General features: G+C 40.1%; 1 protein-coding gene across 1 annotated transcript; it reads left to right on the top strand.

The window, feature by feature from the left end:
- The first annotated feature begins 400 nt into the window (after positions 1-400).
- Positions 401-23,642, top strand: LOC133452742 (oxysterol-binding protein-related protein 1-like). Its single transcript, XM_061732343.1, has 27 exons — positions 401-542; positions 641-726; positions 809-883; positions 1,054-1,165; positions 1,280-1,365; positions 1,791-1,935; positions 2,039-2,106; positions 2,505-2,549; positions 5,064-5,137; positions 5,359-5,422; positions 5,571-5,672; positions 5,776-5,901; positions 6,206-6,284; positions 6,526-6,632; positions 10,939-11,104; positions 13,284-13,470; positions 18,364-18,439; positions 18,917-19,051; positions 19,218-19,315; positions 19,408-19,590; positions 19,665-19,772; positions 20,074-20,163; positions 20,305-20,431; positions 21,554-21,679; positions 21,753-21,876; positions 21,972-22,062; positions 22,408-23,642. Exons 1-27 carry the CDS (start codon positions 416-418, stop codon positions 22,508-22,510), a joined length of 2,910 nt encoding a protein of 969 aa, XP_061588327.1. The 5' UTR covers positions 401-415; the 3' UTR covers positions 22,511-23,642.
- Positions 23,643-24,384: the final 742 nt, after the last annotated feature.

The following is a 24,384-nucleotide window of genomic DNA, read 5'->3' as shown; positions in this document are numbered from 1 at the left end:
TGGACGTCTGTTGTTTGTCTGTTTATTTCGGTCATTTCCAAATTAAGAATTCAAATACAAAAGAAATGAAAGAAAAGAAAACAACAAATAAAGATGAAGTTAATGCTAAAACCAAATTAAACAAAACAAGACCGAAAAGGTGTAGGCTGAAGCTTAGCTTGCCCACCCGTTTATAATCAATTTCTGTCAGCTCCTACATATACCGATACAGAGCAGTAGGCTACATCAAAAGAAAAACATTCCATATACTTTTTGTATATTGAAAACGTATTATCTTATAATTATCGTATTTAAGTTCTGACGCTTACATACACACTCATACAATATGAGCATCTAAATATTTGGTATGTACTGCACTCTTTAATTTCCATATCCTAAACATTCCACAGATTAACCACATTGTTGACTTTCAGCCATGAAGGAGGAAGATACGCAGGAGGACCTGCTGCTTCTTTATGCTAAAGAAGGCAGTAGTCCTCACATTGAAAAGTTGCTTCAGTCCAGGATGGATGAAAGCAGTTCTCTCAATATCAACTGCAGATGTAAGTAGACAGAAAAAAAGAGCTATTACACTGCCGGCATCCCTTGAGATTTAGCTGAGAGAGTGATATTTTCCCCCTTTTTATTTACCGTACTACAGCAAGGTCTAAAACCACTTCAGGCTGGACATCTCTCCATTTGGCCAGCAATTTGGGACACAGGGATGTTGTGGAGGCGTTACTGAAGGTTTGACCTTGTATGTATTGTATATTCTGTACAATAAGTCCCTGCAACCAGATCAATTTCACTGTAAGCATTACATTTGCAGGCAGGGGTCAGTGTCAATTTGCAAGATAACATGGGTGACACCCCCTTACACAAGGCAGCATCTACTGGAAGAAAGGTATGCATTCATTTATGCATTCAGAGGAGATGCTCTCCGCATTGAACATGTTGCAGAAAGCATGGTTTAAAGCAAAAGTTGTTCTCCATGGAACAACGGTCAGTAACATCACTAACTGATGACAAGTGATGGTCAAAAGTGCACCCTTTTTCTCTCTTTGGACCCTTAAGGAGATTGTTCTGTTGCTGCTTCGGTACGATGCCTGTGCAAGCATAATCAATGGAACAGCTCAAATCCCAAAAGATGTCACAGAGGATGATGAAATTATTACCATGCTGGAGGGTATGGATTATAATTGTTTATTCACAAACAGAAACACACACATACTGTATATTTTTTTTTTATATATATTTTTTTTATTTTTTTTCTCCTCCAATTTCTGTTTGGTTTGTGCAGCTGCTGAGAGAAGGGAGATGAGACGGCAGGAGGAAAAGCTTTTGGAAGCTGCCAGAGAGGGGGACGTGTCTACTCTGTCTAATTTGGTTTGCATGCATCCTTTTTTAGAACTTTGGGAGTAAATATTACACTTTAAGGGAGCCTGTCTTTTAAAAAAAAAATAGGCTAAACATGTTTATGCCACATGCACAAGCATATTTGCACTGAAATCTAACACAGTTTGATAGTTGCACAGTCTCACTGATATGATGCTTTATAAGGGACTTTGACCCCTAAACAGAATAAAAATGTAAGTTGTCTGTAAGGTTTGCAGACCAGTGCGTACTTTTCAGGGTAAAATTAGTAATATTTTTCCTTGACTTATTATTTCAGATGAAAATCGCTTTGGATAAAAGCGTCCGCTAACTGACAGTATTAATAGTTGTAGTAGTAAGACAGACGCTCTGGGTTTGTAGTATTTCCTTTTACAGAGTCATTGTTTCTTGTGGTTTACCTTACTTCTGTCTTGCAGCTCAGTACAAAAAAGCCTCCAGATATCCACTGCAGGGATTCGGTCGGAAATACACCTTTACACAATGCAGCCTACAGAGGGCAGAAGCAGTGCATTATCAGGCTGCTCAAAGCTGGAGCCTGTCCTAATACCAAGAACAATAATGGTATGGCGTTCATCATATAGTGAGCACTACGTGCAATATGTTGTTTCTGAAGTATTGTCTAAGCATTTGTAGTAAATTGTTTGTGTGACTGATCATTTTGCAGATCAGACAGCATTGGATCTGGCTTGTACTGATGATCTGAAACAGATTCTAGGAGTTTATAAAGATAAGGTGAGACTAAACCATTTCTCCAGTTTTCTTCTGATGTAACAGGTTTGTTTATGAAAAGGTTTTTGGTTTTTTTCTCTCTCTCTTTTGGAACATGGTATTTAACAATATGCAGAGACAACTAATTTTCAGCATTTTCTTTTCTCTTTCACTTGAGCTTAGTTAAATGTGGAGAGAGGTTTCATACATTAACAGTCTTTGCTATTTCTCGGATGACTGATCAGGCTGACGCAGCGTTTTGCGTAGTCACTGTGAAAATGAAGAACATTTACAGACTGAGCTTGTATACACCTCAAATCCGATTTGAAACTGTGGAGTTTGTTGTTTCTAGTTTAATCAAAGGTATAATTTTTGCTCAGCTGTGTCTGTGCACAAATTACAGATATGTTTATTCCCCTTAGGATGTGAGCGGTGGGGTGCAGAGGGTTGAAGGTCCTCTTTGGAAGGTAAACAGATGTTCAGCTGTATTCTTATCCACTGTTAATAAATCATACAATCTTTGTTTCTGTCTATAACCCTTACATATTTGGTGATAAACACTCATCTTCCATTACAGCAGCTTCCAGGCAGAGGGGTGGTTGCAGTGTGGGGCCTCCATGTGCCAGGCTTGTCTTGGCACATCTTGAGGGTCTTTGGCTGGATTAGAATCAGTGGGGTCTGGAGGTTGGCTGATAGATTTGGGCTTTTTCTTGTTCCCTGAACCCTCTATCAACATTGTCCTGCTGAGTGACACGCTATTGATACAATTTTTTTATTTTATTTTGTTTTTCTCCTTGTTATTCAAAGCTCCAGAATATTAATCTATTTGTAGAGCTGCAATATAATATTAATAACTAAAATTATTATTATATATACTTTTATTAGTGTAGAATTACATGGAAATGATAACAATGCTTTCATTAGTTTAGAAAAAGTCACTTACATCTCATAACTCTCCAGTACTAACAGAGCCCACCATGTAATCAAGCCCTGCTGACTCTCATAAGTCAAAGATTCTTTTTTTCCTTTTACTTTTGTGTGAAGGATCATTTCTTCCAGAAGATGCTTCAAAGGGGCGAGCATAATTTAGTTGGTTTTGAATTCCACCACTAGATGTCACTTAGTCATACACATACTTTCAACAGTTTTACAGTTTAACCTACTTTAGTAGATGTACTGTGTGCATGGCATGCTTTTGTCAATGAGAAGAAAGCTTGAGAAATATGATTTCAGAAGGAAGTTTAAAGTTTTACATTCTCAGCTAAGTCTCTTTTTCTTTTCTTTTCTTTTATGCACCACAAAAATCTTTTTCCGTGTTAAAATATCAGTGTCAATTTTACTTGAAGGAATTTTGGGAGTGTCGTCCACTGATGTCGTCTTCCGTCCTGCTATCAGCAAGAACCAACCAAAATGACGATAGACTCCGATTCTGGTTGTCTCATGCAACAACTGCAAATCGCTTACAGCATTACATCACACATGAGAGATGATGAAACTATCTCACCGTGGACATCATGGCAGAGCCAATAGCACACTCATTCAGCATCCAACAAGGACTGTACCAGTAAAACCAGTCACTTGAACAAGCTTTGCACATAAAGTTGGCATAACAGTCAAAACATTTCAGCGATGGCCATTTTTAACAGCCCAATGTTTTCTTTCAAAGTACATGAAATACAAAGTGCAACAATTGAGAAGCAGCTCTAAGAAGACTCAAATATGTAGCTTTACCATAGAGTTGACCCATGAAAATGGTCCCGTCACCCACTTTAGATTCCTGACCCACTACGTTGAGAATCACTGATATCACTGATTAACTCTACATTTTAATTATCCTGTTGTGTGTATGTGGGGGGGAGTTTGCTTTAACTTTTTAAATTGTACAATTTTTTTTTTTTAAACATGTAAAGCATTTTGCTTAATATATGTATGAAAAGTGTTTTATAAATTACATTTGATTGATTGACTGATATAAGGTACTTAACAGGTGGCGTGAGCTAAAATGACAGTTCAGACATAAGTTTGCACTGCTTTAAACAAATCTTTAGGTCTAAATGAGTTGACAAAAAAAAGTTCAAATTAATGTTCTTTATGAAGTACCTTTTCTACCTGAAACTTTTGATTTGGTATTATTATTATTATATGTATGTGTGTGTGTGTGTGTGTGTGTGTGTGTGTGTGTGTGTGTGTGTGTGTGTGTGTGTGTGTGTGTGTGTGTGTGTGTGTGTGTGTGTGTGTGTGTGTGTGTGTGTGTGTGTGTGTGTGTGTGTGTGTGTGTGTGTGTGTGTGTATATATATATATATATATATATATATATATATATATATATATATATATATATATATATGTATATATATATATATATCTCCGGGATGACGGACCATTTTAAAATACCTCTAATTAAATGGGTCAGATTCTCACAATCCCTCCAGTAGACACTTTCTCTAGCTGCCTGCACCTTCAATCTCATTCTTTGGTCACGACCTACAATTTGTGACCACAGGTGAGAGTAGGAGCAGATTGACTGGTAAGCAGAGAGTCTTGCATTTTAGCTCAGTTCTCTCTTCACCACAGCACACTGGTACAGAGTCGGCATTACTGCAGATGCCACAGCGTCTGCAGGGATGCTTGTTGATCTCCCGCTTCATTCTTCCCTTACTCGTGAACCAGACCACATGATGCTTGAGCCCCTCCATTTGATTCAGCGCCTCGCTCCAGACCCGGAGAGGGGATTCTACCCTTCTCTGACTGAGAATCAAGCACTCCTGATTTGGGCGTACTGATTCTCATCCCTGCTACTCATCCACTCAATGCAGGGGTACAGACTCCTCCAGTGAAAGCAGGAGATTCCTGACGCCAAAACAAAAGGGCAAAAGCAGAGAGGAAGTTCTAAAGTGTTTTGAAGTTGTTTGGAAACTTTTGTTTATGTGTATGTTTTACTTTTACTGCACAAGCTTATGTGTTCTTGTTTCTTTGGCAGAGCTCACGCTTTCTTGGATGGCGATCCCACTGGGTGGTAATTGAAAATGGAACCATTTCCTGGTATCCCAGACAGTGAGCTAACATTATTTTCTTTCCTTTTTTTTTCTCTCTATCTCTAAATTTAAAAGGTACAACATACATTTACAATTATACATTTTATTGTCTTTGAAAGTCATGTTTAAATCACATACCGTGTCAGCTGCACAGCTGGAAGTGAGCACTGGTACCATTGTTCCCAAATTACTGTGTAACACAACATAATTGATAGCTTTGTGCTCTTTTTTTCTTCTAAGAGCTGATGCATGGGCAGGTGTTAGAAAACAGGGCTGTAAATCTCTCTCACAAGCCTTTTGCACAGTAAGTACCAGACAATTGAGATTTATCAGCTCTGATAAGTGTACAATGGTTTCCAGTCAAAACTTCCCTCAGCTGTGATCACTCCCATCTTGTGACATGATGTTTTATAGTTAGTGCAGCAAACGCAACCTTATTTTCCTCGTTGCAGATTAAACCATGGGATCATTGCTTCTTCATGCTCAGATGTTTTGATGACACTGTTCATAATTTCAAGGTCGCCTCCAAGATGAACTCATTAGCAAAGAGAAAAGTGAGATGAACAACTTCTAGATTGGTAAAACAAAACAGTCTCTGCAACTGTATCCACACGAGTTGAGAATTTTTATAAAGATTACTGGGATTTATCTGCTTAGAGGTGGTTGGATGCGTTGGAGGAACATGCAGCTTACAGTAGTTGTCACTCCTACCAAGACCAGAACATTTGTGATGCCATTGGAGATAGTACTTTGGAAATGGGGAACACAACAGAAGCTTTTCAGGTAAGTAGAGAAATGTTAGTCATGCTAGCATATTGGTTGGTGTTGTGATCCTCAAAGACCCTACTTCTTGGAAAAGATTCCTGTAATTGAAATGCAGCTCTTGCCTCTAATATCAAAATATGTAAATGCTGCAGATTTTAATGCATAAACATTAAAATCAGCATTCATTTCATGACTTTTCCTCATACAAAATAAAATGTGTGCGTGCTTCCTGCTTGCTTCCAATAATTTCCTTCACATGTGTTTTGTTAAACTGAAAACTGTTTCCACTGCTCAAGCGTCTCTCTGCTCTGTGCTGCTGCAGACTGCCAAGGCCTGCCAGCAGAAATTGGAGAGTGAGGTGTCAATATTTCAATCCATGGTGAAGAATGAGGAAAACTTTGGTAAGTGTTGGAAAAATCCATGCAGTCAATTTAGTGTCCAGACATTTTCTGAGATTTAAAAAAAAAAAGTGAATAATTATCAAATATTTTGATAACTTCCAGATTTAAAGAGAACATATCATGCTTTTTGAGTTTTGGACCTTTTAAAATTAATGTACTAAATTGCTTTTTATAAATTTCTAAGATATCTCCAAACAAAATAGTTAAAAAATATATATATATTCATTTTTTTTATTGAAAGCATTGGCAGCACCTCTTCTTGTGAAAGCCAAAGAGACGAGTGAACTTTCCCGTGAAACTTGTGCCGCCCTTCAGCTATGCCTTGACCTATTGGCACAACAAGAGGAGGTAAGGAAAACCATCATGTTTTCTGTTGTCTAAAAGTAACACCATAACATATGTGGGAATTGCAATGTCTATGGTCTTCTACCAAATCATTTTTGTTTGGTCACACATATAAGACATCTGCAAAGGTAAATCTTATTCAGTATATTTAGTCAAAAACGCTCAATGTTGAAATGACGATCAGATCAAGCTGTATAGAAGCTCCTTGAGTCCTGCACTTGATGTGAATTGGTGCTAGACTTTTAGATTTGCTGCAGCTAACTGATAATTTATGAATCCTCATATCAATGCTTCCATTACTTCCCCCACATGCTGTTCTCTTATTGGATAAATGGATTATACTGAATGGTTACAAAATTCCCATGCCCCTCCCCCTTACGTTAGCTCCCCCATATTAGTTGGATTTAAAATGTGTGCGCTTACATGTCCCTGCCCACCTGTCTTGGTGGAGAAGATTGGGATGGGGAACCTGGGAACGGTGTGGTAATCACTGGCATGTCTGTAGGAAGGACACAGCAGAGATCCGCTTTTATGCTTACGTCTGCACTCGGCTCGCAGATCAGTGTAGACGCTGCACACACACACACACACACACACACACACACACACATACACACAGTGAAACCGCCAGACTTGGATCCACGCGCTCCTGCTTTGGGGAAAGGCTGTGCGTGCACTGAGCGAGGGAACTCGAGCGCTTGCATATTCAGTCTTCACTGGAGATACATGTACTCACCCTCAGTCCGTGGTAAAAACACACCCGGAGGGACACTTCTTCATGCCAGAGCTTCCGAGCACTGAAGAAAAAGAGAGCCAGTGACAGTACTTTCATCCAGTATCTGCCCAGGTACGAGATTTAACTTTTATTATTCGATCCTCACCTTTCCTTTAAAATTATTTGCAGGTAAACTGTGTTTGCTATATTCTGATTCTTGCTGGTTTTATTTAAGTTGAACGTTGAACTGTTATGGTGTATTTTTGACTTGATGTGTCTGAAGCGTGGGCACAAGTGAGAGTTATTCATCCAGCATGCTGAGGTCACATTTTATGGATTTAACAACTTGAATTTAGTGTGATTAAATTGTGTGTTTGAAGTGATGCTGAATACTACGCTGTTCACTGCACTTCTTTAAACAGTAATGGATGGTGCACAAGTAAGAACACAGATGCGACGCTGTCTAACGTAATTTTTCAAGATAAGGTTTTAAAGTAAAGATTACTGTGGATCATAGCTGGTTTTTGTTTGCTTTTTGTACAATAGGTTATATCAGTACCAATTTATTTATTTTCATCCTTTTAAAATACCATCCTTCACATTGTTAAATGTAGCACAGCATACCTGCCAGCTGTCTTATAAAACCATTAAAAAGGCTCAAATTTCACATAGGAAGCTTATGGATAGGAGATGCAGTTACTAACTTAATGTGCACTTGTAGAGTTTTAAATCGGGTGTAGAAAACTTACTTAATGTTGCATCAGCTACAGTGAAATGCAGCTACCCTTTTTTGTAATCTTGTCTTTGTCAATATACACTGACTACATGATGTCAAGAGCAACTGTCCCTGTGCAGGGATTAATCAGGCCTTCTTAACACGCCAAGGCTGACAAATGTCTATACACTCTTCTGACCCGAAATGCACTGAAAACCCAAAACAAAGGTCACTGAATTAATTACCAGTAAATTAATATGGAAGAAATATCTGTGAAGCATGTGGCTTCCAACAGTCTCATACTAATCTTTTTTCTACATGTGTACTAACTGGATTACATTTCATGCAGTGCTGAGATTGCCAGTATTAAGCAGTATTAAGTCTAATCCCACATTTTCATTGTCTTACCTCAGATGCCTCTGTTTGTGACACTCACACATTTGTTTTCAAGGAGACATGCCACAGTGGCAGTCATGCAGTGATGTACTTTAACTTTGACATCTGGAATAAGGGTAGAAAGGAAAAATGCAATGCACAGTTCAAAGGGTTTTGCAGCAATTAGAGTATTGCCCCATAGCACTTTTCGATGTGACCCATTTCAGCATCTGCTGCAGATAGAGTGCCACGTTTATACTCTACAGGCAGGGTACAGCGTGACTGGTTGGTAAATTTGTGGTTATTTTAGTGGAGAGATGTGTACTACTAACTTTGCCTCTTTAGAACGGTCTTATAAAGATGGAGCTGAAAATAAACAACCCCCAGGCAGAAACCCTGCTATGTGTTTTGACAAGTTGCATATTTATATGCACCAACATTTCTTCAGGTTTGTCTGGCAGTTTGGTTCCACACCTGTCAAGGAAATAAACAGAGGTTTGCAGTCTGAAAGCACTTTAGTGGTGAGATTTAGTGGTGAGACTGATAAGCAGATCTGCAAGTTTGTGTGGCTGTGAAAATGGGACAATAAAATTAATTCCTTCCTGCCATCTGTAAAAAAAAAAAGCTGATTGCCCTTTTAACCCATGGCGGTGAAGGAAAGCATGGATCTCAGTCATTGCCACAGCATTTCTCCCTACATTGACATCTCTCTTTTCAGAAAGGTTAAAGTGTAGCACTCCTACTCTTTTTGAATTCTGATCTCTTAGTCAAGGATGTAAAAGTATAGTATGCTCCAAAGGTAATTCAGTGTAGTTTTGTTTTGTATTTTACCTCCCAGACACCATACATTGATTAGCATTTAGATGTATAATAATTTTAATTAGTGCTATAATAATTTTTGCCTCCAAGATATGCTTTCGCCTCAGCTGAGAGCAAATTAAAATCTCAACACTTTGGGGTGTTTGCCAAGGAGGAGCATCCCTCTCAGGCTCCAGCGACAGCACAGAGCCTCGGGTAGGCTTAAAATAGCGCTGTTTGTGCCCAGGCGAGAGGGAGCAGCGAGAATGAAAGAGCTGGCTGGGATAGTTACACAACAAAGTGGATGGGCTCTTGTGCCAAGTGCCTGGGACAAGGAGCGTCAACATGGACAGCTACACGGGGACATGATTGAAGTCATCGTGCATATAAAAGATGCTTCTGAAACTTGAAAATATATATATATTTTGTATATTTATTCAATTAGCTTATAGGGTTGGGGGGGGGGGTCAGTCCAAACAACATAAAGAGGCTGCATGTGGAGTTGACAAAATGGTATAGACTAAGTATGAACGTATTAATCAGATATTTCTTGAACCAAATGTGAAGGGAAGCTCTAATGCTCTAATCTAAAAAAAATTTGGTTGCTACAGTTGCAACCGAATTTTGCTATAGCATGGAAACTCCATGCACATAGATCATCTGTATTTTTGGATAATGTTGGTATTTGCAGGTTTTTTTTTGTTTAACCTCTGTACTTAACAGGACATTGGCAGTAGAGGGGCTCTGGCTTACCATTTGCTGATTGGTTCAAATCAATATTCATTCCAGATGGCTGGACAAGCAACATTTAAGTGGCCATCCCATCCAGAGAGAATGATCAGCAGAAGATACCTGGATTTCCACTGACTTGTGTTTTTGTGTCAATGATCTCATCAAAAAGTTATCTGAGGCAGTCGCTTATAGATTTAAAATCATGCTTCTTTTTTTATTTATGTATTAAATTTGAAAATTAAACATTCATTTAAAACACATACACACCAGTTTTTCCTTGATGTTATAACTGACCAACTATTGCAAAGTAAGGGATGAGGCTGAACTTTTTAAATTTCAATTAAAGACTGATCCTGATTCGCAATCTTGGATGAACCATCTTGTCTTTCACTGATTTTATGTTTTCCCTAAGATGACACTGGGTGAATTTGATTGTATTATTTTGACTGTTTTATAATCCAAGTAATTTCTAAACAGAGGATTTGAAAAAAAAAAAAGATAATTTTTTTTTTACGAGAACATTACTGTCGAGGCAAATATCTTTTATCATTTTAGTGTCACCCTCCGCCATTTGTTTAGTTTTGTCACTTTGGTTTAATAAGCGTGTGAAGCTCATCAGCAGCAGACGACAGGAAACGTTGATCTGTCCTATCCCACAGTGACCTGGCTCAGGTTCCTCTGAAGGGACACCCAATCCTTCGTTACAGACCTCTCTGAGACTGGGGTGTATAGTTCCACGTGAAAGAAACCAGATCTGCGCGGAGGATTAGAACAATGACCTCTCATCTGCACCAGAGATGTACACGTAGTGGCAGCTGAACAAGCACATTAATACTTTTATGTCAAATGCCAATCACATATTTGCACGAAGTGTTGTACCGCACAAATGAATGTTGTGGAGAAAAATGTTGGATGAGCAGATTCTTTTGCTCTCTGCTGTGTGTTTTATCTGCCTGCTGGCCCTGTGCTTACAGGTTTGGTGTCTGAAGGTCGAACAGGAAGAAGAGAAGAACAAAGCTCTGACGGAAGCTCTGCAGACTCTGGCAACTGAGCACCACGAACTCAAGCGTTCCTTGAATAGGAGCAGATCGTCCACTCTCGGCACCCTCACTGAAGATGACTTCTATGATGCTCTGTCAGGTCAGCAGTCCCCCAGATGACAATTAATAGTCAACGGTTTAATATTAAATAGCCAGCTCATCAAGTACAGGGATTTTAGGGAATCTCATAATGATGTGATGGTGTCCTTTTTAGGCTACGAAATGTGCTTAGCATGAAGTACTTTTATAGTATCAGGTTACACACCTAATTATGTGTTGATGGCTCAATCATGTGGGTGGCCAATCATTTTAAGCATCTTTATTTAAAAAAGAAACACAGCATTTCAGATGGCAACGGCCTCCTGCACTAGTTTCAAAACCTGAATTAGTTTTTCGCATAAGAGCCTGAAAAAGACTGATCCTTGTCTTTTTATGGATGATGATTTAATTTGCCACATTGTACACATGAAACTACTACAAACTGTCTTAATTGTGTCTTATCATTTGAAACCTTCCTCCACTATACCTCTCGGGCTCTTTTCTTTCGTCTGCCGCCTCATTTCCTCTAATCTGTTCTTATGACCCCCTTTTCTTTCCTCCAGTACTGTTCATAATAAGGATGCAATAACATTCTAACCACAGTCTCATTAAGTCTCTTATTTAATTAATGTGATTTATAAATCATAAGAATATGATGCAGGCTTCATTTTTATGCATGCAGACTTAACTGGTAACAGTTGCAAGTAATTATTCTTGTCAACAATGAATTGTACTCTGTTCTTTTAACTTGTTCTGTCTATACTTGGCTTTTTCTATTATTTTTAAGTGATTTAAGTTTTTGGAAGTCATTTGATTACATTTTGCATGCCTCTGCTGTAACACAAGGATTCCTCAGTCTGACCTAAATTACAGTAATCTCTTTTTCTTAGTATTTGACAACATGCCTTGTGACAAAAAAACCTTTGAAAAACCATTCAGCTAAACTGTAACTAGCTTGCTAAGAGTCTGTTCTTCACCAATTTGAGCTTGTAGACGAAGCAGTGCTATCCTCACTTCCTGACTCATCTGCTGCCATGGTGACAAGAGATGACACCTTAACCTCACATCCATCTGGTGCTTACATGTGATGGAGAAATCAAAGGCCTGCTTAGATTTTTGAGCAACAGTACCATCTCTATAAATGTGGGGCTTTAACCCACGGTCAGAATGACAGATGGATAAATCTATTTCTGTTTTTTGCTTACACTTCATGCATAATTCAACCCTCTGTACATATGAACCTTTTATAATCCAGAAACTCTAAAAATAAGAAACTTAAGTATGTTGAGCAAGCTAAATGGCAACCTGGATTAACTTGAGGTCTCCATGAGCTTGGGCAGAAATCAGGAGCATATTATTTAATAATCAAATTCCACAAATGTTAAAGCTGAGACATCATAATAAGATTTTGAGCCTGTATAACAAGTCTTTATCCTCGTATAATTGCAAATGTATTTTATGTAAATGTATTCTAATGAAGGGTAAGACAATATCAAGACGCTTTTCAGGGGGTGGGATCCAGATCTCAGGATGGGTCAGTCCATTGGGCTCTGGGGTCTCCTCCCTCACAAGGGCCCATCAATTCTCTAACAATTAATGTGGTCACTGCTCCAGTAAACGTGAATATTAAATAGATTTTTTTGTCTTCGTCCTTATCTATGCTCCGCTGTGTTATTGCAGAGGCCCACAGGTTTCTCTTTGTTATATGTGTTACCATTACATAAACATGTGCCTTTTTTATTATATCTGGTTAGTTCAGTGTTCACTTCCCGTGTTAAAAAAAAAAAAAAAAAAAAAAAGCCTTCGCATATAGCTTATTCCGCTTTTTTAATGATGCAACCTTACTCATTGCACTGTATACCACATATATCATTTTTATAGTGCATGATTACGACAGCGTTTCCTTCTGCTTGGTGTATGTGACAACACCTTTAATGTTGCTGTAAGTGCTGTGTAGGGGAGGAGTAGCATCCAGCAGGCACTGTGCAAACAGTGTTGGAGGAAATTAAACCTCTGTCTGGCCTCTCATTGGAACACAATCCTCAGGTGGGGTTTGGCCAGCAGCTGGGAGGAGTGAAAGGGCTGGAGAGGAACCCAAGTATAAGTGTTTGTTTTCAGAGTGTACACTGATGAGGCAGCAGAGCCAGGACCTCAATTAAGCAGGATTTTTTTTTTTTTAAAGCAGCAATATGCGTTTGTTTGTCACAACCCAACGTTCAACACATGTCATCATTCCACAGAGTCTGACTCGGAGCTCTCTGTGAGCGGTTTCCTGTCTGTGGCCAGTTACGAAGAGGACGAGGGAAGAGATACCTCCCTTCTCAAAAGCCTCCGCCATCCTCACGCTCACAGGGGGGCTGCCGGTATGTCAGGAGAGGATAACCATGGCAACCAACCAGCCCAGTGCAATGGTGTCAAGAAGCGCAGGTGGGACATGCTCTGGTTATGATGCTGTGCTTATTTACTGGCTTAAATTATGTGCAAATCGTTTTTTGGTGACTCTACGGATATGTGCATGCAGACTACCTGACCAGTTGTATTAAGGACTTTGTTTAAGGTGATCATCCCAGCTGGATTCAGAAGAATACAACTTTATTATGAAGATGCTTTGCTTGTCTTTGATATGCTGCTGACTTCTCTCAGCAGGAGGGTAATCCTGTAGGCCGAGCTGCATGTAATGAGATGCAAACCTTTCCACTCCACTCTGTTGTTGTAGTCGGCTGTTTGTGCTTGAGCACCTGATCCACAGAGAATAGTCTGTTTTTGTTTTTCCTGAGCTCCAGCTCTCTAAGTGAACAGTCATTTGCACTTTTTTCTTTTTTTTTCTTATGAACATTTTTTTTTCTTTTCATAGCCTCTTCTTTGATGATCCAACAAGAGATTCATAAATAATTTGGCTCGTACTGGCTGGCTGCCTTGTTTGATGGCTGGATATCTTTGTCTATGTATGTGTAGGCTTGTTTGTGTTGAGCATTAAGGATATGTGAGGTGTTTGTTTTATTAGAAATTACTTGTCATTGAAACCTCAGTTTGGTCTGTTTTTCTTAGAGGTACCACTGTTGCCTATCTCAGAATCAACGACTGTTGTATTTCATACATGCATTAATGATGTTACCATAGACTGTATCGGCTGTGAGAAATATCGTCTTTTAAAGTACGGTATTCAGATTCTCACATGTATAAAACCTCCTACCTTTCATGCTGGTGGGCTTATGTTTCAGTAGTTTCTGCTGAGCAATGAAGGTCTGATTACAAATGTAAATGTTTTTAATGTGTTTTTCTAAGAAAGGGTTGTGAATATTACTCAGTGTTTCAGTTGTTATTCTGGTATAAATTAAGACCTTCTGGCAAAAATGGTAATAATCACAGAGACTACAAGTCAGAAAAAGTATCTATTGTAGATAAAATGTGTAAAATAAAAATGCCTTATTAGCTTACTTTTAAAAGAGAGTAAGCTGGCTATGCTTAAATACATATTGTAGTAAAGGGAACTGGAACAAAAACTAGGCCAGAGGTAAATCGCCTATGCATCACTGCTCCATTTCATGTACAGATGGAGCAAACCCCTCCTCACGCCGTACATCACTGTTTATTCAGCTGAAGTGTGTGTGTGTGTGTGTGTGTGTGTGTGTGTGTGTGTGTGTGTGTGTGTGTGTGTGTGTGTGTGTGCGTGTGTGTGTGTGTGCGTGTGTGTGTGTGTGTGTGGCTGCTTCAGCACTCATTTTTTTCAACAGGAACACCATCTGCCTCTAGCTAGTTTACCTGTAAAACAGTCAATACGACAGATGTCAGCATGACTCAACAGTAGGAAGAGCCACGGTAATGACTGTATCTGGTGAAGCAGAAATGTCTATCATTTAAAATGATGGTATAGAAACTTCATTATGCATAAGCTTTTTTCAGTAAAAGGGTTTAAAGCGAGTCTTAAAAATCAGCCATGCATCCTGAGTGGACCAAAGGAAGCTCATTAACAAGTATCAGATTACCTTGTTTCCCAAATCATGGGTGAAGCAACACTGTCTGCTCTGTGGTTTTTAGGTAGTGGAAGTTCATATGTAACTGACCAAATAGAAATTAATCTAGCTTCTGACAAGAGCAAGTTATTTGGCACATTTGGGGCGTTTTCCTCTACAAACTGCCTCAGGAGGTAGAAAGACTTCCTCTTTCAATGAGAACCTGACTAAACATTTTCTCTTCTCTTTAAACAGACCGCTTCCTCACTCTAATTAAGGATGATCTTTTTAATATTTCAGAGAAACAGGATTTGTTTTTACTTCTTTTAAAATTCTCTTTCAGTTTTAGGTTTCCTATTTTCCCATATGGGGAACGTTGATGACCGACTGAAACCATTCATCTGTTTATGTAGGGATGAAGCCCAGACTCGATACTCTTCTGGGGAAGATGCAAAGCCGTATCCCTTCTAGAAGCCGCTCATTTGTCCTTCCATATGTCATATGTCCTCTACTGAGACTATACTACGAATTGAACTGACATCCAAGCACAACTTGTCCCACGGGTCAGCAGTTTCCTCATGTAAAACTGGCCAGTAAGTTGGGTGGACCACCTTTTAGAGCTTTCACCAGTATGGCCACCAGAACTTCTTAGTTAACTACAACATGAAACAATTAGATTTTTTTGAAAAAAAAAGAGTGTGTTCCAACTATAGGGGGATCATCCTAGCCTCCCTGGGAAAGTCTATGCCAGGATACTGGAGAGGAGAATTTGGCCGATAGTCGAACCTCGGATTCAGGAGGAACACTGGAACACTGGAGCAGCTCTACACCCTCCGCAGGGTGCTTGCGGGTTCATGGGAATTTGCCCAACCAGTCCACATGTGCTTCGTGGATCTAAAGAAGGCATTTGACCGCGTACCTTGGGGTACTCTGTGGAGGGCGCTCGCTGAGTATGGAGTCCGGGGCCCTCTATTAAGGGCTGTCCGGTCTCTATATGATCGGAGCAGGAGTTTGGTTTGCATTGCCTGCAGTAAGTCAGACTTGTTCCCGGTGCATGTTGGACTCCGGCAGGGCTGCCCTTTGTCACCGGTCCTGTTCATAATTTTTATGGACAGGATTTCTAAGCGTAACCAGGGGCCGGAGGAGATCCGGTTTGGGAAACCACAGGATTTCATCTCTGCTTTTCGCAGATACTGTCCTGTTGGGTTCTTCAGATCAGCCTGCTGGGGCGGTTTGAAGCCGAGTGCGACGCGGCAGGGATGAGAATCAGCACCTCCAAAACCGAGGCCATGGTTCTCCACCGCTAAAGGTTGGCTTGGCCACGTAGGTGGAGAAGTCCTGCCTCAAGTGGAGGAGTTTAAATATCTCAGGGTCTTGTTCACGAGTGAGGGAAAGATGGAGGGTGAGATTGACAGACGGATTGGTGCTGGGTCCGCAGTTATGCGGTCGATGTACCGGACCGTCATGGTGAAGAAAGAGCTGAGTCGAAAGGCTATTCTAAGCTCCTACCCTCACCTATGGTCATGAACTTTGGGTAATGAACGAAAGGACAAGTTCGTGGATACAAGCGGCCGAGATGAGTTTCCTCCGCAGGGTGGCTGGACGCTCCCTTAGAGATAGGGTGAGGAGTTCGGTCACCCGGGAGGGGCTCGGAGTCGAGCCGCTGCTCCTTCACATTGAGAGGAGTCAGCTGAGGTGGCTTGGGCATCTGTATCGGATCCTCCTGGACGCCTCCTTAGGGAGGTGTTCCAGGCATGTCCCTCCGGGAGGAGACCCCGGGGAAGACCCAGAACACACTGGAGAGACTATGTCTCTCAACTGGCCTGGGAACGTCTCGGACTCGCCTCGGAATAGCTGCAGGAAGTGTCTGGAGTAAGTCTGGGCATCTCTGCTAAAACTGCTGCCCCGCAACCCGGTAACTGATAAGCAGAGGAAGATGGAGGGATGGCTGGATGAAACAATTAGCATTGGAGTACAGTCGGTAGAGATTGAAGAAGTTAGGGACACTGAACTGTCTTGGGTATGGTGAGTCACGCTATGGCTCATGAATGGTATAATGAAATATACAGACTGCTGAAACAATTCTAGGACTTACAATAAGGTTGAAGGGTATATCAATGCAGTATTCTGAGATAAAATACAAATGGTTTTAGGACTTGAAATGTAGTTGCAGGGACGATCAGTACAATATTCAGAATTAAAATACAACACTATGTATCAATACAATATTGTGATAAAGACAGAACCAGTGTTTGGACTTGACATTTGGGAAGTGGTAATATCTTGACACTGGATGTGAGTAATGGATCATCTTAACATATGACAGCAGTCCATGTCTGAGATATTTTAAACGTTTATTAGAGTTGCTGTCCGATATGTGGTGGATATGGCAAGTATAAAAGTGTTCCCATAGTCAGAGTTTGATGTGCTTGAAACATGAAATCTACTTCAATTGCTGTTTGTAGAGTATCCCATGTGGATATCAGGGATTTGACGATTGAAGTGTTGGTTTGTTCTTTGAGCAGTAGCCTTTTGCTAGTCCATTAGCTGGTCCTGCTGTCTGGGAGGTTGCTACAGGGAGCAAGAAAATGTGTTTGACCCAAATTAAGACTACTTTAAAAAAAAAAAAAAAAACAATCCACATTCACATGTGTGCAATATGCATTCATGGTGGTAACAATATGATATGAGGTGAAACAACCATCCATGCTCAGTAGGGATGTATGCACAAGTGCAAGCAGACTGGAAACTCTGCTAGAAGTAACCTAATAATAATAATAATATTATTATTATTAGAAGTAACCTGTGCTGCAGACTGCTTGTACAGTAATTGTAATTGTGTGGATTTTCTCCTTCTATTGCAGTGCTCGCTGATCTGTCTCATTGTTGTTGTTTTGATGAGGCATGTTATTTTCTGGTGATGGTAGAATGATGTAGGATTGATGCATCTGGAAGACCAGATCATTAAATGAATTGGTTTGAAAATGTCGGTTTTGCCCGTTACACTGCAATAATTGCATTTATAAACTGAAACAGGGTTTGCAGCACATGAAAATATTTCCTCCTTTTTCCATTTTGGATGGTCACAACTGTCTGAGTAATGTGGATGTCAGATATAACTGACAGAAGTTTAATGGTTGCAAATGAAAATGTACTAGTAGGTAGGGGGTTTCGTCAGCCTCTTGGGGTGTCTCAAGCAGACATCACTTCTGTCTGCCGATAAAGGCTGGCGTTTTGTGAAAGAGCTTTCGAGACGGTGCAAAGGGGCCGTATCTAATACTTGTATATGTTTTTGTGGTATAGATTATAGCTGACACAAAATATACAATGAAAAAATTCTCTTTCTTTTTATGTTGTCTTCCTGCAGAACGTCTCTGCCGTCTCCCATGTTTTCCAGGAATGATGTGAGCGTCTGGAGTATCCTGAAAAAATGCATTGGCATGGTGAGAACAGAGCAGCTTTTCACAGACTGTCGTTTTCCATGTTGCTTTTAATTTGATATTGAAGCAAAGTCATCTCTATTAAAGAGTTTGAAAGTAGGCTCTTTAATAACGGCAAAACTGATTTAAAAAAACGAAGAAAGATTTTATAGTTGTTAATTTTACGCAGGTAAAGGCTTTATCAATTATGGTAATATACAACATAGATCCTGTTAATTTTTTTTGTGTATAATTAACACATGCAGGGGATAAAGACCAGTTAGAATAAAAGAAATTAAGTCAAACTATTATCTCATTCACATGGATGTGCAGTGCATCCAAATAAAGATGTGGTTCTTGTCTGTGGCAGTGAAGTGTATTTGATGTTTGACTTTTCTCTAATGAGCAGGTAACTCAAAGAGAAATGCAAAACCCAGTTCCAAGCTGGTGGTCTGTGCTCTTCTGACGTGTTTTATAATTTTCAACTCTTCTTTTTCTTAGGAGTTATCAAAGATTGCCATGCCTGTGGCATTTAATGAGCCTCTGAGTTTCCTCCAACGGCTTACAGAATACATGGAGCACACCTACCTCATCCACCAGGCAAATGCCACCACAGACTCTGTTGAGAGGATGAAGGTAAAGTCATATCTCAATCCGGTTTTTAGTTCTAAATGTATTACATTTTTTACCAATTAAGTTTACTTATTTTTTGTATTTATTTTTTTAATGAAGCGGTGTAACCCTGTCACAAATGTCGGACTAGTTATCTGTGATCTGGTTGTGATAAAATGATGCTCTGTAGTGTGTTGCAGCATTTGCTGTGTCAGCTGTGGCGTCACAGTGGGAGAGAACAGGAAAGCCCTTCAACCCGCTGCTGGGGGAGACATATGAGCTGATCCGGTACGATCAATACTCTAAACCATTTACGTTTAGAGCTCACGTGTATTTTTAGGTGAACTTTCTGTTGTAATCATATCCTCGTCCTCCACCAGGGATGATTTGGGCTTCAAATGGATGTCAGAGCAAGTAAGCCATCACCCTCCGATCAGTGCCTTTCATGCCGAGGGCCTCAATGAGGATTTTTACTTCCATGGTTCCATATATCCCAAACTGAAGTTCTGGGGAAAGAGCATAGAAGCTGAGCCCAAAGGAATCATCACACTGGAGCTTCCCAAGTGAGTTCACGGACAAATTTCTTCTCTGTCATCATTTTACGTATCCTTGTCCTCACTGTTTGCAATCTCTGCAGATATAATGAAGCCTACACCTGGACAAACCCCACTTGCTGTGTCCATAACGTCATTGTTGGTCAGCTTTGGATTGAGCAGTATGGAAACGTTGAAGTGATCAATCACAAGTAAAAGAACTCCTCTCTTTGTAGTGTATGTGTACATACGCAAGGCCGCTTTTTCTAGAGCCTTTGCATGCGGAAACACTTGGTTGCAAAGCTAGTTTCTCTTTTTTCTTTTTTTAAATCTGCTCTGTATAGAAATGGTGGTCTACTTTGAAATTCAGCTTATTGATAGTGGGAGCAAAACTGGGACAGTTGCCATCACAATGGCAGAGTTTCAGCAGGATAATGAATGTTTGAGAACTTCAGCTTACAGAGTGAGAAAAGTGGAAAAAAAATTGGCAAACAGGCTGTTTTTCTGTTTCAGAACTGGCGAGAGATGCTGCATGACGTTCAAACGATGTGGTCTCTTTGGAAAAGAGCTTCATAAAGTTGAAGGATATATTTTGGACAAAAGGTAGCATTTGTCTTATTAAGTTTGTTCAAAAAATGATTGTTTTTATATGTTGCATGATGTGAGGATTTTTATGTGTCCAACAGTTCTTGTTCCGATGGCATTACGCTGACTCATTACCCTTTGTTCTTTCTATATTTGCAGCAAAAAGAAGCTCTGTGCGATATACGGCAAATGGACTGAATGCCTCTATGTAGTTGACACCGCTGCTTTTGATGCCCACAAGAAGACGGATAAAAAGAATTCAGAAGAGAAAAAGAGCAACAAAGAGGTAGTCATTTTTACTGCTTTCAAAGTTGCCTTTATCTCTCTTTGATTTTGAAATCTTTCGCCACTTGTAAGAAAGTCAATAAAAATGTGAATAGTTATCCGTTTATACTCACCACAATAAACAGAAAAAGCTACCAGTAAATATTCTGTCTCAGACTGACTCCTTTTATGTTGAGAGAGGGGCTTTGCAGGTGTATTGAGAAAAATAATTTGGAAAATGCAGTACAGCTCTCTGATGCTAAAGCATACAGGGGCCTTTGTTTAATTCTTAACAATGAGGAGACTCAATTCACAGCTCCACTTGCAAAAAAGCAAGGTGCAACACACCTTCCCTATTCCTCACTGGTGCCTTGCAAAAAGCCTCGGGTTGACAGTCTCGCAATATCATAAAACGTGATTTTGAAATCGCAATGTGAGGTGATAAGGTTGTCACGTGACGCGAGACTTAGCGAGCACTCGACTGGATCGACTCTTCATGCTGCGCTTTACTCTGCTGTGCAAATTTGAATTTACTAGCAATTAGTCTAGATGTCTGGGCTAGCTCTCCAGTCCTTCAGGAGGTAAACTGCTTACCACTACAGTTAAACAAAAAAACACCCACATTTTCCTCAGTGTAAAACATCTGGCCTTAGACTTCTGATATTCCACGAGGACTGTGGAGCAGTCTGTGCCAGCTCTGACATGATGCCTCTGTGAATCTGATCTGCTACACTGCAGCTTGTTCGTGTCTCTCATGAAGAGCTTGTACATCTGTTCAAGGCTTCCTGATGCAGCACGACTACCTTGTATCTTGTTACACTCGTTTTTGATGCAAGATGTTGAAATCAAACTGCCACTTCATTAGCAGTCACACTCTGCTTAGTGATACAGTCCTTCACTCAGATGAATGTCCTCCTTTCATCGTCCTGTGTTTCAGCTAATGATCTTGGTTCAGCACGTGTATCATGATGCTTTTACTTTGTTACAGCGGTTTAATGATGTGCTGAGCTGATCCCTACAAATTATGGTCTATTTTTCCCATTTGTAATACTACAAAAACTGGAGTATTACATCATTTTGTAAGATGGATCGATGAATAGGTATTTTATTAATCCCACAAGGGAAATTGCATGTGTGTTTGCAGCAGTCTCAAAGTAGTGTTGATGAGGAGCCAGAAGAGATGCCTCCCCCTCAGGCTGAGACGGTCCAGGTCATCCCGGGCAGTGAGCTCATCTGGAAGATAACACCTCGACCAGAGAACTCAGCCAAGGTACATTATGAGAAGACTTACAGGGCAGGAAAACGTTGCAGTTTTTGACCTAAGTTAGTCTCCTCTCTTGCAGTTCTATGCCTTCTCCACGTTCGCCATGCAGCTAAATGAGCTGGACAAGAGTATGGAGGGAGTCCTTCCTCACACAGACAGTCGCCTCAGACCTGATATTTGTGCCATGGAGAAAGGAGACATAGGTACAGAGTGTGGCCTTGACTTGAGTTTCTGCTATACCGCTACAGCTTCGTTCCATCTCTCGCAGCACTGATTTCTCCGTATCCATGTGTTGTAGATGTGGCTAGTGCGGAAAAGAAGAGACTTGAGGAAAAACAGCGGGCGGCCCGTAAAAATCGCTCCAAATCAACAGACGACTGGAAAACAAGGTTAGTCAGTGAAAGTACTGGTTTATGTTGTTGGTCACTTGCCAACAATGGATCTGCTTAAACTCACTTCCTCCCCTGCTGTTATGAACTGTGCATCTCCCTTCACCATAACTGAGAAGGAGTGCTGCACTTGGCCCAAGGTTTGGTTTTAAGCCTCGTTTTAATCTCCGACTATGGTTTACTCTGATGTGAAGTGCTGCTCTACACTACCCTCCTCAGGAAAAAATGAACAGCTGCGTGTGTTGTGATTGGATGTTTGTTTGTTTTCTTTGTTTGTCTGTGCTACTGCTGAAGCTAGTTGCTTATATTGAATCAATCTTAATTTTTCTTTTTTAAATCCTTCAGGTGGTTTCAACAGGGATCGAACCCACACAACAAAGCTCAGGACTGGATCTACTTGAAAGGTTACTGGGACAGGAATTACACTCAGCAGCCTGATATCTACTAAATGTAAAAACATGCAGAGATGGTACGTGGATTTCCGTCACCACCTTTGAACTTCTGCTGCTGCACCTGGGACTGTACTTTCAGCATAAGCAACAACACCATGGGTTCAGTGTAGAACAACAGGTAATGTCTGGGGTTCAATTCAAGGTACATAATTATTAAAATACATGTTTTTAAAAGCAGTGAAACACTGAACCAAGAAGCACTTACTGTAATTGTTTGATCTGTTTGATTAATAAAGCACAAAATAGTCATCCTTATTTATCATGGTTCATGACCACCTACTTGAGATATTAGCATGTGTTGGTACAAGTAGAATGTATTTTAGTAATATTACATATTTGATGGAGTTTTTACCAGTTTAACTGTTGGTCTGTCCATAATTCCTACTCATGTCAGTGGCGTGAGGAGACGTCGTGCTCTGAGCAGCAAGGATGGAGCTTGTGGTGTTGTCTAGACACGGCTTTCACATGGATAGATACCTGTGCATGCATACTATGATGCAGTGCAGAGGTTTAAAGTAGATGATTTGGGTACGTTTGCCTTGTTTGCTTCTCTAGTACAGTGCAGATATATTAGTGTTTGACTGACTGTGTTAGAAATTTACCTCATTGCTTCTTCAAAAATGCAACTATAATCGATTGTAAATCTGTGTTTAGAAATATTCCAGGAAAGTGTCAGCTAAATTAAATCTTAAGTAAGAAACGATGACCAAATCTACGACAGTCTGACTTTGGGTAGAATGACAAATTACAATTACACCTGTAGCTATGAGCTGTATAGACGTGTATAAAGATTAATGGTCTATTGTACTTTACTCCTCACTATAGCGATGCAGGGACACTGGTTCTTCTCTTATAGATATTCTTTGTGTGTGAAGGTATAGCTATAGAGTAGTACAACTGGTGTTATTCCTATTACTAAGTGCATAGATGACTGCAATCCATCATCAGAAATGCATGTGCATAACTATAACTATGCAAGCCTTACCTCCTTCACGGTCAAGCACTGAACATTTCTTTTCTTTTCTGATAGCTGCTACATGAATATGTTTTAGTTTTTCTGATGTCTCTCTTTTGGGTATTAAACTGATTTCTATTGTTGCTAAATAAAAGCTTAATCTTGAATAATGACTTCTTTCTGTTTTATTTTCTTCAAGGGTCTTTCCATCTACATACAATTGGCTAAAATCCCATCCTCACCTTTCTAATGAAACAGTAAATCCTGCACGCATTGATGGATGTGAGAAGGATTATTCAATTCAAACTGAATCGTGAAATGAGAAATTCCTATTCAGGCAGGTGAAATGGGATGCAACTGATGGACCTCCAAAAGGAGCCCAGTTGAATACTATTTCAGTTTTTAAGATTACAGTGACCTGGAGAAGCAGAGAAACTTCAGAATAGTTGGTGTACAAACAGACGCAGCAGCAGTGTACACAAAGTTGTTCTACGGTGTATTTATTTAAGCGTCACTTTTTATTTAGCTTTGCAGCTGCCTGCAGATGCACAGCTTGTCTATAGGTGTTTTGTTTTCAGGTTTGTCTTTAGTAAGTAAAATGCATTTTCAAATGCATGTAGTCCAATCAACTTTATTCATAAAGCCTCTTAAAAACAACACGATTGGCTGAAGTGCTGAACACAAACACTGGGACAAAGTAGAGCGTCGAACATTGCTTTTCTGATGTTATTGATAGCGGCTACAGGCCGATACCGGTCAGGTGTTTGTACATCTTTCTTAATCCTTGATGTCATTTTTAGGGCCTGAGCACTTACAGTGCGAAGGCCCTATTGTATCTGTAGGAGTTTTTGTTTTTCTTATCCTCGTTTTTCCTCCGATGAAATGAGGGCCTTTTTGCCCCCCTAAACGTGCCCC

This window comes from Cololabis saira, chromosome 10, assembly GCF_033807715.1.
Source record: "Cololabis saira isolate AMF1-May2022 chromosome 10, fColSai1.1, whole genome shotgun sequence".
Lineage (NCBI taxonomy): Eukaryota > Metazoa > Chordata > Actinopteri > Beloniformes > Belonidae > Cololabis > Cololabis saira.
This window is presented reverse-complemented; position numbering and strand designations above follow the sequence as displayed.

Excerpts from the sequence above, each read along its gene's own strand:
- LOC133452742 (XM_061732343.1), top strand. The coding sequence starts at position 416 with ATGAAGGAGGAAGATACGCAGGAGGACCTGCTGCTTCTTTATGCTAAA. Across the intron at positions 6,285-6,525 it reads GAAGAATGAGGAAAACTTTG|CATTGGCAGCACCTCTTCTT; the intron begins GTAAGTGTTGGA and ends TTTTATTGAAAG. Across the intron at positions 19,591-19,664 it reads ATCACACTGGAGCTTCCCAA|ATATAATGAAGCCTACACCT; the intron begins GTGAGTTCACGG and ends CAATCTCTGCAG.